Source organism: Nyctibius grandis, chromosome 2 (assembly GCF_013368605.1).
Source record: "Nyctibius grandis isolate bNycGra1 chromosome 2, bNycGra1.pri, whole genome shotgun sequence".
NCBI lineage: Eukaryota > Metazoa > Chordata > Aves > Nyctibiiformes > Nyctibiidae > Nyctibius > Nyctibius grandis.
In genome coordinates this window covers 55,657,965-55,673,466 of record NC_090659.1, presented here as the reverse complement: position 1 = coordinate 55,673,466, position 15,502 = coordinate 55,657,965, and the positions used below count along the sequence as shown (strand labels likewise).

Here is a 15,502-nt window from a genome sequence, read left to right as displayed (position 1 = left end):
TGTGGATGCTCCTTCCCTGGCAGTGTTCAAGGCTAGGCTGGATGGTGCTTTGAGCAACCTGGTCTAGTGGAAGGTGTCCCTGCGCATGGCAGGGGGGTTGGAACTAGATGATCTTTAAGGTCCCTTCCAAACCATTGTGTGATTCTATGATTCAAGTCAACGGCATTTATGATGTCCATCTTAAAATGAGAGAAAAAGAAAATTATTATTCTTTGTGCTCTTCTATTGCTCTGTTCATACTTGACCACCTTTAAATTTGTTTATTTTTATTTATTGATTAATGTTCGTACAACATGTGAATAACATAAAGTGCCCACACTTGTTCCACTCTTTTAACACCTTTTTTCCTATTGGTTCCTAATTCGTGTTAGAGGTTGATTTGAAAATGCTAGCAATGTTAACTGCAGTTTTACAAAGACAGAAACTCAAAGCATGTCTGAAATATTTTTGTTAATGCTGAAAGTTACTGTGGGAGTGATGAATGAGAAGTATCCAGTGGGATTATTTTCTTCATGGAGACCAACCTAAACTTCCACATAATTTGAGCACTCTCATGCTAATGAAAAATCAGTGGTATGTGAAAGAGAGATATTGCAGTCTTAGGGACACAGGCATTTTGTGAAGGAAAGGCCAAATGTATAAAACGGAAAAGGCTGAAGATCACAGAGAATAGTTTCCATTGCTAATAATCACAATTCCGTGCGAAAAACAAGAGAGGTATCAGCCATTTTCTTCTTATAATCTTCATCAAATCTCTTATTCTGTGCCACAGTGAAATAATTCTTCCAGTCCCCGACAGCCCCTAAGAAACAGCAAAGCAAAAAAAGAAAAAAGATTAATTTCCCAGTGTTTCCTGAAGCCCATTAGCCATGTCTCACTAGATACTTGTACTTCAAGGTTTATTTCAAAATAGAACGACAACCAGGAAGACAGAGTTGATGCCAGTAACAAACCTCAGTACCTTTTCTCATGAATGGGGAAATGGAGTGATCCATTACTTCCTGAAAATCCTTAGTGTAGTTTGCCATGGGATTTTCCTTCATTATCTCAAATGAGGTGTTATGGAGTATCTTGTTTAGAACCTCCTGATTCACATCCTTCTCCAGGAACTTCAGAATCTTCTGAATTTCTTGCTTTGGATTCTGCAGAGAGAATAAAATGGGATAAGATACAGAGCCAGGAAAAGCAAATAAATCAAACATAGTGTTAAAGTTACAGTTGTTGTCAGGGTGAGACATCAGATTATCTGAAGCTTTACTGATACAGCTGGCATTGCAATACAAAACTGTTGATCATATGTATTGTCTACTGGACTTCTAGATTTCAGAGCTCTATAAACACACATTCAGCCTTTTACCTCCTTCATATCTTCATAGAAGAGGTAGAGAATACGGTGCTTGTCTTTTGCCTTCCACCATCCTTTTACATGGTCGTACCAGGAACCCCAGAGCACTGAAAAAGGAGTGTCATCATCAGCGGCTATAAATGCCCAAACTGTCTTTAGGTATCTGTGGCATTCATGTTTCCCTCATAACCAGTGTCTGGGCATTTGCCATCTGGTTTTGAATCACTGTGGCCATGACTGCTGTGCGCTGTGCTTATCACATCATTCACGTTATTAATCCCTCAGACATACAGATGCTCAGAGCAGGATTCACGTGTAACTTTAGAGGGCAACAAAAGCAGATGCTTATGCCTAAATGAAAAATTCAGGTTGCCCTTACGATTGATGGAGAGAAACAGATGTTTCCAGAGTGATTCATCTGATCAACTGGACAAGAGCAGTCTTACTTGACCCTGCTTTGAGCAGGGGGTTGGACCAGATGGACACCAAAGGTCCCTTCCAGCTTGCGTTGTTCTACAATTCTAACTGGTTTAAATATTTGGTATACTATCAGAAATGCCTGTTTCTCTCCAGCAGGTATCAAGATGACCAGCTTGGACAGAGGTAGCTACGTTCTAGATGCCTGCACTGGGACAGATGGCTCCCAAGTCGAGCTGGTCAAACGCAAGATCTCCTTTAGACATGAGACTCTCATGCTGGTCCAGACAGTGGTGTTTCTAGGCCTATATGGTGGCAAAAATATTAAGGACCTATGGAGGCTTTACTGACCAAAATTACAGACTGCCATCCACCTGAGAAGGTTTTCTTTCTTGGATTTGAGCAGCTTTTTTTATACAGGTGGATTTAGGTAAAAAGACCAGGTTTCTTTTAACCTCAGAAAGAAGAGATTAAGCCTGAAAATTATCACATCTGTTTCTGAATGATAATAGAATAATAAGTATCTCTTTTTTTTTTTTTTTTTCAAAATGGGAATGTAAAGATAGAATTAATCCTTTAGGTACTGATAAAAGCCCATGAATGAAGATAAATAACTACTGAAACACCTTAAGTAGATATCCTTCTGTGAAGTGTGAGCACTAGATTTCAAAACATAGCTGAAATAAATAAATCGATGTCATGCATTTTTTAAATCAACAAAATCTCTTATACAACTGATTGCAGTTCATCACCTTTTCCAGTCATGAATTTCTCCATGAACTCCTCCCAGGTTCCTGGGTCAGGCAGTGCTTTATTCATCCTGTGGAAATGGTAGTATGACACCAGGTTGTCTTTTGCATTTCTCGCCACATAGATCACCTTTATTGATATGAAAAGAGAGAGAGAGAGAAAAAAAATTAACTTACACATGCTTGTATAGATATTGAGGATCTCCTGGAGTTTTCTCTTGAAGCCTGATGACAGAGGCTTAAGAGATTTTGCTTTGAAACTGCCATTTTTAAAAATCCAGTGCAGGTAACTTAGTCATGACATCTTTAGTTTCACACGGGCTTCGCACATTAAAGGGAAAATATCTGGGGAGACCTTTGGGTTTTGCAAAGATTGTGGGAACCATATTCAGTCCTGGTTTATGTCACTTTCTTTGCAGGTGAAGTAGAATTGAGTCCTACCTCTTCAGCCTTACCTTACAGTTTTGTTCCCAGAAGGAGGGAGGCACCAGCTGCACAGGAAGATGAGTTTTTATTGTTCGTGGAGAAGGCATAGCTTCAGCTAACTCCAGGCCTGTGGGATGTTTCATTATGAGATGTGACTTGTTCTCTAAATTGTGCTAGCACTTCTTTGCCCTTCTCACATGTGGGATTTTGACTGTGACCTTTCAGCAGTTCACCTTGTAACAATCATCTCCAAAGCAATTACATAGCAGTGTAACACATACAACATTGCATAAGCACTTTCAGTGTTTCTAGAGAAATTTTTACCTATTTATTCAAGGAGGAAAGGGAGAACACTGATTCCTATCTTCTTCTTGCTTTCTTGGGCCCATGTCTAACCTCTGCATTCCAAGGGATAATGATGAATACTAATTTATATTTACCCAACCAAAGTTTTTTCTTCACAATATTTAGTGATCTCCTTTCACTTTGCAGGTAAGAAATTTCTGTTTCTTCCTAGGATGCTAGAAGAATAGACTGGCTGACTAGACTTTCTGGATAGCACATAAAGGTAAACTAGGAGAATGATGAACAGTGGATTTTGAGTAGCTGTGGATATGTGGGGATACTTGGGAATATCTGGTGATATGTGGAGATGTGTTATCCCCTCCCCCTCTCCTTTTTAAATGCCTATCATGACCTCTGTAATTTTTTTCCCTATCATTGTCTATCATCCTCTGTCATACTCTATCATTTTTTTTGTCTCTCTCTGTGTCAACACAGTCTAGCTTAGAAGAGGAAAAGTAGCACTTCTGCTGCAGAGTTAGTCAAGCTTTTTAACTTCAAATGTGAAGAGAGTCCGACTTAAAGATTTGTGTGGAATGGGAGCACTTGCTGGGGGAAGGCTCTTGTAGGAAACTGTCTTTACAAAGCAGTTGGGCCTGCTGGTTGCCTGAATTCCCCATAGCTTATTTAGATGACTAAACCCTAGAATTTAACAGCAGTTACTCAAACCAGTAGCAAAACCACTGAAAACATTATCCACCTTTTAGGAACACATCCACGACATACAGGTTTCTCTTCCATACAGCCCCTAATCAGAGAATGGGATTCAGTTGCTCCCACATTGCCATTTTATGCATATCTGCTGCTGTTTTGGGTACCGTGGAGTATCACACACAGCTTTCAGATGCCACTCCAGAACAGACAGCGTGGTCTTCAGTAGTGCCTGACTCACATTTGCCAGCCTTGCATCGGCTTGAGTAGCACTAGGTGTTTATGTTAAAGCAACTGAACTGATCCTTAATACCCAACACGGTGCATAGTTCAGTGACAAAACAAGTGAGACTTTTCCCAGGAAACCTGTGGCATCAGCACTGGGTGCTTGTTTTGTTTCATTTTGTCTAAAATACAAACCTATTTGTATAATATTCACCTGAGTAACGCGCAGTCAAAGGCTCTTGGATAGACCACTCAAGGAAAGGATGGCGTCTGTAAGTAGTAGCGCGTCTACACTTCTCAACATCTCCATTTTGTTGAATCATATCCACTATCTCCTGTGTCCATGTGGTACCTGAAAATGTCAGTGTTTAGAGGTTTCCCTCAGGGATAGCCAAGAGTCTCTTCTGCTAGGGAACTGAAAGCCAGAAGGATGGACACTGCATGAAAGGAGGAAGGAACAGCACAGAAGATGATGGACAAAGTGGAAAGAGAGGATAATGGAGGAAAAATGCATAATTAGGAATACAAAGGTAGTTCCCACAGCACAGTTTCAGGGCTTCCGTTTTAGACAGGCTTCTTCTTGCCAACAGAAATAGCCCCCACCCCTATGCCAGTAATGAAAAAGCTCTGGGATAAACTCACTATTATTTGGAGATTGTATTATTTGCAGAGAGGAATGAAATTCCCTCCTCCCAGTTTTCATACCTCACAAAAATTCAGGTCTTTCGACATTTGTTTTCATCCTGAATTTGAATGCAAAAATGAAACACCTGAACTTTGAGTGAGTAAAAAATTCGTACGATTTGAAAATACAAAAAAGTTGCAGTATTTTCAACATTCCCATTTGTAATACTCTAATGAAGGTCAGTACAACATTTCATCTGCCTGAGCTACTGCCATATCTTGTAAGAGTTACAGTATCGTGTCTCTCGTCTGCCTCTTTCCCCGTATAGCTGTGATCACCGCATCTCCTCTGACGTACTGTGGCAGGTCAGCTAGGGAACAGGCTAAGGGATAACTTGGAAAGCAATGTGGGCAGGAAACTCAGCCATTCTTAAGATGCTTGAATTGTGCATCTCTGGCAGATGCAGCATAATGTCAAATGGACTCCTAACTTAATTCAGCTCAATGGCTGAGAGGTTTTAATCCAGGCTGGATAAAATAACATGTTTTTGCTTTCAGTATACAGGAAATAAATTAAAAGTTTTCACGTTTTACAAAAAGAAAGGCAGGGTTTTTTTGTAATAATATTTTTTTCTTCCCTACTGAAAAAAAGACTTAAAAATTCAATTAATTTTTTTTTAATGATCATAAAATGTTCCCGAATCAGTTCCTGAATCCCCTAAACTGTACATGTTTTTATTCATGCAGGGTTAATATTGATGCTTGTTATTCATTGCTTTCCTGTGTAATAAGTATAGAGTCTGTACAAGAGGAGAAATAGTAATGAGCTAAGTGGCCAATCACTGAATAAAATACCAGATAGCTAACATTAATGGTGAGTATTTTATTTTATTGGCTGAAATTATTAAATGAATTTGGTTATTTCATTAAAATAATTAACCCGTTTCCAGAAATCAGTACTGGTTTACACACCAAGTCATTCCCCAAATACATAATACAATCTCTATTTGTTCATTCAGTTTCTATTATTCCTTAGTAATGATGACTTTTACTAGGCTTTGTTAAATCATTACCTATTGGTGGAAAACTTCTATTGTTGCCATTTGCCATTTATATATATATATATATATAATATCTAAATCAAAGGAAACATTTCAGTATAGGTAATTAGACTTGGACCGTTTGAACTTCAATAGATGGTTGTTACTTCTGCCAAAGAAGTCAGAAGTTACTAGTCACAGCTGACAGAGCTTCACGTCTTTAAAATATGTCTGGTTTGGGATTAAACAAATATCATTCACGATAGAAAAACGTGATTTTCAATTCCAACAATAAGCACTATCCCAGACTTTTCTATTCTGTTTTCTACCCACACCAACCTGCTTTTGCATAGGTTGCGATGAGCAGATCGTCAGGTCTGGCTTTGAACTTCCACACTTGGTCCCATACACTGCATACTGGTTTTGTGAAGGGAATGCCTTCCACTTCACCTATCTCAACTCGGGACACTGGTTGTTTCAGACTCAAATCTTCCATTTTATCCAGGGCCATTGAGCACTTCATGAAGAAAGAAAGGTTTGGAATTAATATGATTGCTCTGAAAAAAGTCTAAATTTACTCATCTACTTTTGAGGTCTCTTTTATTGACTTCTAGTTCCACATCCTCTGATTCCTTTGGTAAGGATTTGGCCTATCTGGATCTCCTTAAAGCTGGATCTAATTTTCAGAAATGCTTGATATATTGCTGGTGGTGGTTCTCAGCATCTCTAAAAATCAGTCTGTTTACTCAGATACAAAAAGAGAAAAAAGGCCATTATTCTCATCTTCAAACATTTTACCAAACATGTTTATGTAAATTCTGACTGTAAGTATGTGACCTTTGAAAGGCAAGAAAAAGTAATCAGAGGCATGATTCAAAAGAAGGCAGAGCATAACAGCTCCGACTGAAGTCAGCATGGACTGGACGCAACCCTTCCTTCTTGAAGAAAATAAACAGAAACGCCTGCTAACACCCTTTGGGCCTCATACTCATAAAAATATTTGCAGAGCTTTTCTGTGTTTCGTTCCTGAAGCTTTTCACTCTTAGAGCTCTTTGCTGTATATTGAAATTTGTTGCAGATAAATAATCTGAACTAGATAGATCATTAACTAAAGGTTGTTAGACTTTAATTATTTAAATTGATCTAGTTAAGTCTACTGGCTATTGTCCAGTCTTACAATAACTGGTTATCGATTTCTGGATTTCTCTCAAGGAGGCTGCTTCTTAGCCGTAACCTTCAGAGCTCCAGAATCTGGTCAGAGGAAAGTTCTGCTTAAGGGGAGGCTACAGAAATCATCTCAATTAAATATATCAGCCCGAAAAGAGAAAAGACATTTCAATCCCAACAGCAAACATTGCCAAAATGTTTCCTTTCGTTTCCTTGTTTACTCACACCCGATTTCACACAGATTCAGTTGAGCAGAGCGAGAGGTGGGCAGCAACTCAAGAAATTTAAAAAAAGAAGGAAAAAGAAACTTGCCAGAGAATTTTTCCCGCTTGAATGTTTTCAGTCCTTGGCTGTATTGATGACTGTGCACCCACTTAGACCTTCAGGCAGAAGTAGGATGAAAGCGTGGGTGGAGTTTCTGTTCCTCCCTCCTATGAGCGGGAGGAGAGCAAAGGAGGAGGTACAGCAACAGCCAACAGCTGAACAGTTTTTCTGACTTGGTTTGTGAACTCCTTTTTAATCCTGTGAAGGAAAAATACTTTGAATTCTCATCTCAGGTATGATTCTTTACTGGCAACAACATTAAATGTCGATCAGTCTTGTCTCTGTCATTGTCAACAACCTTGGAATAATTAATTTTCTTCCTAGTGTCTCATCTAAATTGCAAAATAGTTTATTATTTGTTAATACCTAAGATCAATGAGAATGGATGACTTAAAATGAACTTGGTTCTGTTTTCACCATGTAGTGCACCATGCTCATTTAATAGGTGTCTAAGGGTCTGTTTCATTGCTGGGGCCAGCCATTTCTGTTTTATAGCGCTTTCTAGACAGGTTGGAGAGGGACTTTTTACAAGGGCATGTAGTGACAGGACGAGGGGGAATGGTTTTAAGCTGAAAGAGGGTAGATTTAGATAAGATATTAGGAAGAAATTCTTGACTGTGAGGGTGGTGAGACATGGAACAGGTTGCCCAGAGAAGCTGTGGATGCTCCTTCCCTGGCAGTGTTCAAGGCTAGGCTGGATGGTGCTTTGAGCAACCTGGTCTAGTGGAAGGTGTCCCTGCGCATGGCAGGGGGGTTGGAACTAGATGATCTTTAAGGTCCCTTCCAAACCATTGTGTGATTCTATGATTCAAGTCAACGGCATTTATGATGTCCATCTTAAAATGAGAGAAAAAGAAAATTATTATTCTTTGTGCTCTTCTATTGCTCTGTTCATACTTGACCACCTTTAAATTTGTTTATTTTTATTTATTGATTAATGTTCGTACAACATGTGAATAACATAAAGTGCCCACACTTGTTCCACTCTTTTAACACCTTTTTTCCTATTGGTTCCTAATTCGTGTTAGAGGTTGATTTGAAAATGCTAGCAATGTTAACTGCAGTTTTACAAAGACAGAAACTCAAAGCATGTCTGAAATATTTTTGTTAATGCTGAAAGTTACTGTGGGAGTGATGAATGAGAAGTATCCAGTGGGATTATTTTCTTCATGGAGACCAACCTAAACTTCCACATAATTTGAGCACTCTCATGCTAATGAAAAATCAGTGGTATGTGAAAGAGAGATATTGCAGTCTTAGGGACACAGGCATTTTGTGAAGGAAAGGCCAAATGTATAAAACGGAAAAGGCTGAAGATCACAGAGAATAGTTTCCATTGCTAATAATCACAATTCCGTGCGAAAAACAAGAGAGGTATCAGCCATTTTCTTCTTATAATCTTCATCAAATCTCTTATTCTGTGCCACAGTGAAATAATTCTTCCAGTCCCCGACAGCCCCTAAGAAACAGCAAAGCAAAAAAAGAAAAAAGATTAATTTCCCAGTGTTTCCTGAAGCCCATTAGCCATGTCTCACTAGATACTTGTACTTCAAGGTTTATTTCAAAATAGAACGACAACCAGGAAGACAGAGTTGATGCCAGTAACAAACCTCAGTACCTTTTCTCATGAATGGGGAAATGGAGTGATCCATTACTTCCTGAAAATCCTTAGTGTAGTTTGCCATGGGATTTTCCTTCATTATCTCAAATGAGGTGTTATGGAGTATCTTGTTTAGAACCTCCTGATTCACATCCTTCTCCAGGAACTTCAGAATCTTCTGAATTTCTTGCTTTGGATTCTGCAGAGAGAATAAAATGGGATAAGATACAGAGCCAGGAAAAGCAAATAAATCAAACATAGTGTTAAAGTTACAGTTGTTGTCAGGGTGAGACATCAGATTATCTGAAGCTTTACTGATACAGCTGGCATTGCAATACAAAACTGTTGATCATATGTATTGTCTACTGGACTTCTAGATTTCAGAGCTCTATAAACACACATTCAGCCTTTTACCTCCTTCATATCTTCATAGAAGAGGTAGAGAATACGGTGCTTGTCTTTTGCCTTCCACCATCCTTTTACATGGTCGTACCAGGAACCCAAGAGCACTGAAAAAGGAGTGTCATCATCAGCGGCTATAAATGCCCAAACTGTCTTTAGGTATCTGTGGCATTCATGTTTCCCTCATAACCAGTGTCTGGGCATTTGCCATCTGGTTTTGAATCACTGTGGCCATGACTGCTGTGCGCTGTGCTTATCACATCATTCACGTTATTAATCCCTCAGACATACAGATGCTCAGAGCAGGATTCACGTGTAACTTTAGAGGGCAACAAAAGCAGATGCTTATGCCTAAATGAAAAATTCAGGTTGCCCTTACGATTGATGGAGAGAAACAGATGTTTCCAGAGTGATTCATCTGATCAACTGGACAAGAGCAGTCTTACTTGACCCTGCTTTGAGCAGGGGGTTGGACCAGATGGACACCAAAGGTCCCTTCCAGCTTGCGTTGTTCTACAATTCTAACTGGTTTAAATATTTGGTATACTATCAGAAATGCCTGTTTCTCTCCAGCAGGTATCAAGATGACCAGCTTGGACAGAGGTAGCTACGTTCTAGATGCCTGCACTGGGACAGATGGCTCCCAAGTCGAGCTGGTCAAACGCAAGATCTCCTTTAGACATGAGACTCTCATGCTGGTCCAGACAGTGGTGTTTCTAGGCCTATATGGTGGCAAAAATATTAAGGACCTATGGAGGCTTTACTGACCAAAATTACAGACTGCCATCCACCTGAGAAGGTTTTCTTTCTTGGATTTGAGCAGCTTTTTTTATACAGGTGGATTTAGGTAAAAAGACCAGGTTTCTTTTAACCTCAGAAAGAAGAGATTAAGCCTGAAAATTATCACATCTGTTTCTGAATGATAATAGAATAATAAGTATCTCTTTTTTTTTTTTTTTTTCAAAATGGGAATGTAAAGATAGAATTAATCCTTTAGGTACTGATAAAAGCCCATGAATGAAGATAAATAACTACTGAAACACCTTAAGTAGATATCCTTCTGTGAAGTGTGAGCACTAGATTTCAAAACATAGCTGAAATAAATAAATCGATGTCATGCATTTTTTAAATCAACAAAATCTCTTATACAACTGATTGCAGTTCATCACCTTTTCCAGTCATGAATTTCTCCATGAACTCCTCCCAGGTTCCTGGGTCAGGCAGTGCTTTATTCATCCTGTGGAAATGGTAGTATGACACCAGGTTGTCTTTTGCATTTCTCGCCACATAGATCACCTTTATTGATATGAAAAGAGAGAGAGAGAGAAAAAAAATTAACTTACACATGCTTGTATAGATATTGAGGATCTCCTGGAGTTTTCTCTTGAAGCCTGATGACAGAGGCTTAAGAGATTTTGCTTTGAAACTGCCATTTTTAAAAATCCAGTGCAGGTAACTTAGTCATGACATCTTTAGTTTCACACGGGCTTCGCACATTAAAGGGAAAATATCTGGGGAGACCTTTGGGTTTTGCAAAGATTGTGGGAACCATATTCAGTCCTGGTTTATGTCACTTTCTTTGCAGGTGAAGTAGAATTGAGTCCTACCTCTTCAGCCTTACCTTACAGTTTTGTTCCCAGAAGGAGGGAGGCACCAGCTGCACAGGAAGATGAGTTTTTATTGTTCGTGGAGAAGGCATAGCTTCAGCTAACTCCAGGCCTGTGGGATGTTTCATTATGAGATGTGACTTGTTCTCTAAATTGTGCTAGCACTTCTTTGCCCTTCTCACATGTGGGATTTTGACTGTGACCTTTCAGCAGTTCACCTTGTAACAATCATCTCCAAAGCAATTACATAGCAGTGTAACACATACAACATTGCATAAGCACTTTCAGTGTTTCTAGAGAAATTTTTACCTATTTATTCAAGGAGGAAAGGGAGAACACTGATTCCTATCTTCTTCTTGCTTTCTTGGGCCCATGTCTAACCTCTGCATTCCAAGGGATAATGATGAATACTAATTTATATTTACCCAACCAAAGTTTTTTCTTCACAATATTTAGTGATCTCCTTTCACTTTGCAGGTAAGAAATTTCTGTTTCTTCCTAGGATGCTAGAAGAATAGACTGGCTGACTAGACTTTCTGGATAGCACATAAAGGTAAACTAGGAGAATGATGAACAGTGGATTTTGAGTAGCTGTGGATATGTGGGGATACTTGGGAATATCTGGTGATATGTGGAGATGTGTTATCCCCTCCCCCTCTCCTTTTTAAATGCCTATCATGACCTCTGTAATTTTTTTCCCTATCATTGTCTATCATCCTCTGTCATACTCTATCATTTTTTTTGTCTCTCTCTGTGTCAACACAGTCTAGCTTAGAAGAGGAAAAGTAGCACTTCTGCTGCAGAGTTAGTCAAGCTTTTTAACTTCAAATGTGAAGAGAGTCCGACTTAAAGATTTGTGTGGAATGGGAGCACTTGCTGGGGGAAGGCTCTTGTAGGAAACTGTCTTTACAAAGCAGTTGGGCCTGCTGGTTGCCTGAATTCCCCATAGCTTATTTAGATGACTAAACCCTAGAATTTAACAGCAGTTACTCAAACCAGTAGCAAAACCACTGAAAACATTATCCACCTTTTAGGAACACATCCACGACATACAGGTTTCTCTTCCATACAGCCCCTAATCAGAGAATGGGATTCAGTTGCTCCCACATTGCCATTTTATGCATATCTGCTGCTGTTTTGGGTACCGTGGAGTATCACACACAGCTTTCAGATGCCACTCCAGAACAGACAGCGTGGTCTTCAGTAGTGCCTGACTCACATTTGCCAGCCTTGCATCGGCTTGAGTAGCACTAGGTGTTTATGTTAAAGCAACTGAACTGATCCTTAATACCCAACACGGTGCATAGTTCAGTGACAAAACAAGTGAGACTTTTCCCAGGAAACCTGTGGCATCAGCACTGGGTGCTTGTTTTGTTTCATTTTGTCTAAAATACAAACCTATTTGTATAATATTCACCTGAGTAACGCGCAGTCAAAGGCTCTTGGATAGACCACTCAAGGAAAGGATGGCGTCTGTAAGTAGTAGCGCGTCTACACTTCTCAACATCTCCATTTTGTTGAATCATATCCACTATCTCCTGTGTCCATGTGGTACCTGAAAATGTCAGTGTTTAGAGGTTTCCCTCAGGGATAGCCAAGAGTCTCTTCTGCTAGGGAACTGAAAGCCAGAAGGATGGACACTGCATGAAAGGAGGAAGGAACAGCACAGAAGATGATGGACAAAGTGGAAAGAGAGGATAATGGAGGAAAAATGCATAATTAGGAATACAAAGGTAGTTCCCACAGCACAGTTTCAGGGCTTCCGTTTTAGACAGGCTTCTTCTTGCCAACAGAAATAGCCCCCACCCCTATGCCAGTAATGAAAAAGCTCTGGGATAAACTCACTATTATTTGGAGATTGTATTATTTGCAGAGAGGAATGAAATTCCCTCCTCCCAGTTTTCATACCTCACAAAAATTCAGGTCTTTCGACATTTGTTTTCATCCTGAATTTGAATGCAAAAATGAAACACCTGAACTTTGAGTGAGTAAAAAATTCGTACGATTTGAAAATACAAAAAAGTTGCAGTATTTTCAACATTCCCATTTGTAATACTCTAATGAAGGTCAGTACAACATTTCATCTGCCTGAGCTACTGCCATATCTTGTAAGAGTTACAGTATCGTGTCTCTCGTCTGCCTCTTTCCCCGTATAGCTGTGATCACCGCATCTCCTCTGACGTACTGTGGCAGGTCAGCTAGGGAACAGGCTAAGGGATAACTTGGAAAGCAATGTGGGCAGGAAACTCAGCCATTCTTAAGATGCTTGAATTGTGCATCTCTGGCAGATGCAGCATAATGTCAAATGGACTCCTAACTTAATTCAGCTCAATGGCTGAGAGGTTTTAATCCAGGCTGGATAAAATAACATGTTTTTGCTTTCAGTATACAGGAAATAAATTAAAAGTTTTCACGTTTTACAAAAAGAAAGGCAGGGTTTTTTTGTAATAATATTTTTTTCTTCCCTACTGAAAAAAAGACTTAAAAATTCAATTAATTTTTTTTTAATGATCATAAAATGTTCCCGAATCAGTTCCTGAATCCCCTAAACTGTACATGTTTTTATTCATGCAGGGTTAATATTGATGCTTGTTATTCATTGCTTTCCTGTGTAATAAGTATAGAGTCTGTACAAGAGGAGAAATAGTAATGAGCTAAGTGGCCAATCACTGAATAAAATACCAGATAGCTAACATTAATGGTGAGTATTTTATTTTATTGGCTGAAATTATTAAATGAATTTGGTTATTTCATTAAAATAATTAACCCGTTTCCAGAAATCAGTACTGGTTTACACACCAAGTCATTCCCCAAATACATAATACAATCTCTATTTGTTCATTCAGTTTCTATTATTCCTTAGTAATGATGACTTTTACTAGGCTTTGTTAAATCATTACCTATTGGTGGAAAACTTCTATTGTTGCCATTTGCCATTTATATATATATATATATATAATATCTAAATCAAAGGAAACATTTCAGTATAGGTAATTAGACTTGGACCGTTTGAACTTCAATAGATGGTTGTTACTTCTGCCAAAGAAGTCAGAAGTTACTAGTCACAGCTGACAGAGCTTCACGTCTTTAAAATATGTCTGGTTTGGGATTAAACAAATATCATTCACGATAGAAAAACGTGATTTTCAATTCCAACAATAAGCACTATCCCAGACTTTTCTATTCTGTTTTCTACCCACACCAACCTGCTTTTGCATAGGTTGCGATGAGCAGATCGTCAGGTCTGGCTTTGAACTTCCACACTTGGTCCCATACACTGCATACTGGTTTTGTGAAGGGAATGCCTTCCACTTCACCTATCTCAACTCGGGACACTGGTTGTTTCAGACTCAAATCTTCCATTTTATCCAGGGCCATTGAGCACTTCATGAAGAAAGAAAGGTTTGGAATTAATATGATTGCTCTGAAAAAAGTCTAAATTTACTCATCTACTTTTGAGGTCTCTTTTATTGACTTCTAGTTCCACATCCTCTGATTCCTTTGGTAAGGATTTGGCCTATCTGGATCTCCTTAAAGCTGGATCTAATTTTCAGAAATGCTTGATATATTGCTGGTGGTGGTTCTCAGCATCTCTAAAAATCAGTCTGTTTACTCAGATACAAAAAGAGAAAAAAGGCCATTATTCTCATCTTCAAACATTTTACCAAACATGTTTATGTAAATTCTGACTGTAAGTATGTGACCTTTGAAAGGCAAGAAAAAGTAATCAGAGGCATGATTCAAAAGAAGGCAGAGCATAACAGCTCCGACTGAAGTCAGCATGGACTGGACGCAACCCTTCCTTCTTGAAGAAAATAAACAGAAACGCCTGCTAACACCCTTTGGGCCTCATACTCATAAAAATATTTGCAGAGCTTTTCTGTGTTTCGTTCCTGAAGCTTTTCACTCTTAGAGCTCTTTGCTGTATATTGAAATTTGTTGCAGATAAATAATCTGAACTAGATAGATCATTAACTAAAGGTTGTTAGACTTTAATTATTTAAATTGATCTAGTTAAGTCTACTGGCTATTGTCCAGTCTTACAATAACTGGTTATCGATTTCTGGATTTCTCTCAAGGAGGCTGCTTCTTAGCCGTAACCTTCAGAGCTCCAGAATCTGGTCAGAGGAAAGTTCTGCTTAAGGGGAGGCTACAGAAATCATCTCAATTAAATATATCAGCCCGAAAAGAGAAAAGACATTTCAATCCCAACAGCAAACATTGCCAAAATGTTTCCTTTCGTTTCCTTGTTTACTCACACCCGATTTCACACAGATTCAGTTGAGCAGAGCGAGAGGTGGGCAGCAACTCAAGAAATTTAAAAAAAGAAGGAAAAAGAAACTTGCCAGAGAATTTTTCCCGCTTGAATGTTTTCAGTCCTTGGCTGTATTGATGACTGTGCACCCACTTAGACCTTCAGGCAGAAGTAGGATGAAAGCGTGGGTGGAGTTTCTGTTCCTCCCTCCTATGAGCGGGAGGAGAGCAAAGGAGGAGGTACAGCAACAGCCAACAGCTGAACAGTTTTTCTGACTTGGTTTGTGAACTCCTTTTTAATCCTGTGAAGGAAAAATACTTTGAATTCT

General features: G+C 39.0%; 2 protein-coding genes across 4 annotated transcripts; both read right to left on the bottom strand.

Moving 5' to 3' along the window:
• Positions 1-689: 689 nt before the first annotated feature.
• On the bottom strand, positions 690-6,330 carry LOC137675290 (sulfotransferase 1C1-like). Of its 2 annotated transcripts, none has more exons than XM_068421300.1 (7): positions 6,159-6,330; positions 4,370-4,507; positions 2,967-3,064; positions 2,515-2,641; positions 1,358-1,452; positions 962-1,142; positions 690-802 (listed from the first exon to the last, which is right to left on the bottom strand). In XM_068421300.1, exons 1-7 carry the CDS (start codon positions 6,328-6,330, stop codon positions 690-692), a joined length of 924 nt encoding a protein of 307 aa, XP_068277401.1. The 2 variants fall into 2 exon arrangements, with proteins under 2 accessions (XP_068277401.1, XP_068277409.1); XM_068421308.1 differs by having other exon boundaries at positions 4,379-4,507.
• Positions 6,331-8,656: 2,326 nt separating this feature from the next.
• LOC137675305 (sulfotransferase 1C1-like) lies at positions 8,657-14,297 on the bottom strand. Of its 2 annotated transcripts, none has more exons than XM_068421322.1 (7): positions 14,126-14,297; positions 12,337-12,474; positions 10,934-11,031; positions 10,482-10,608; positions 9,325-9,419; positions 8,929-9,109; positions 8,657-8,769 (listed from the first exon to the last, which is right to left on the bottom strand). In XM_068421322.1, the coding sequence occupies exons 1-7, from the start codon at positions 14,295-14,297 to the stop codon at positions 8,657-8,659; spliced, it is 924 nt and encodes a 307-aa protein (XP_068277423.1). The 2 variants fall into 2 exon arrangements, with proteins under 2 accessions (XP_068277423.1, XP_068277432.1); XM_068421331.1 differs by having other exon boundaries at positions 12,346-12,474.
• Positions 14,298-15,502: the final 1,205 nt, after the last annotated feature.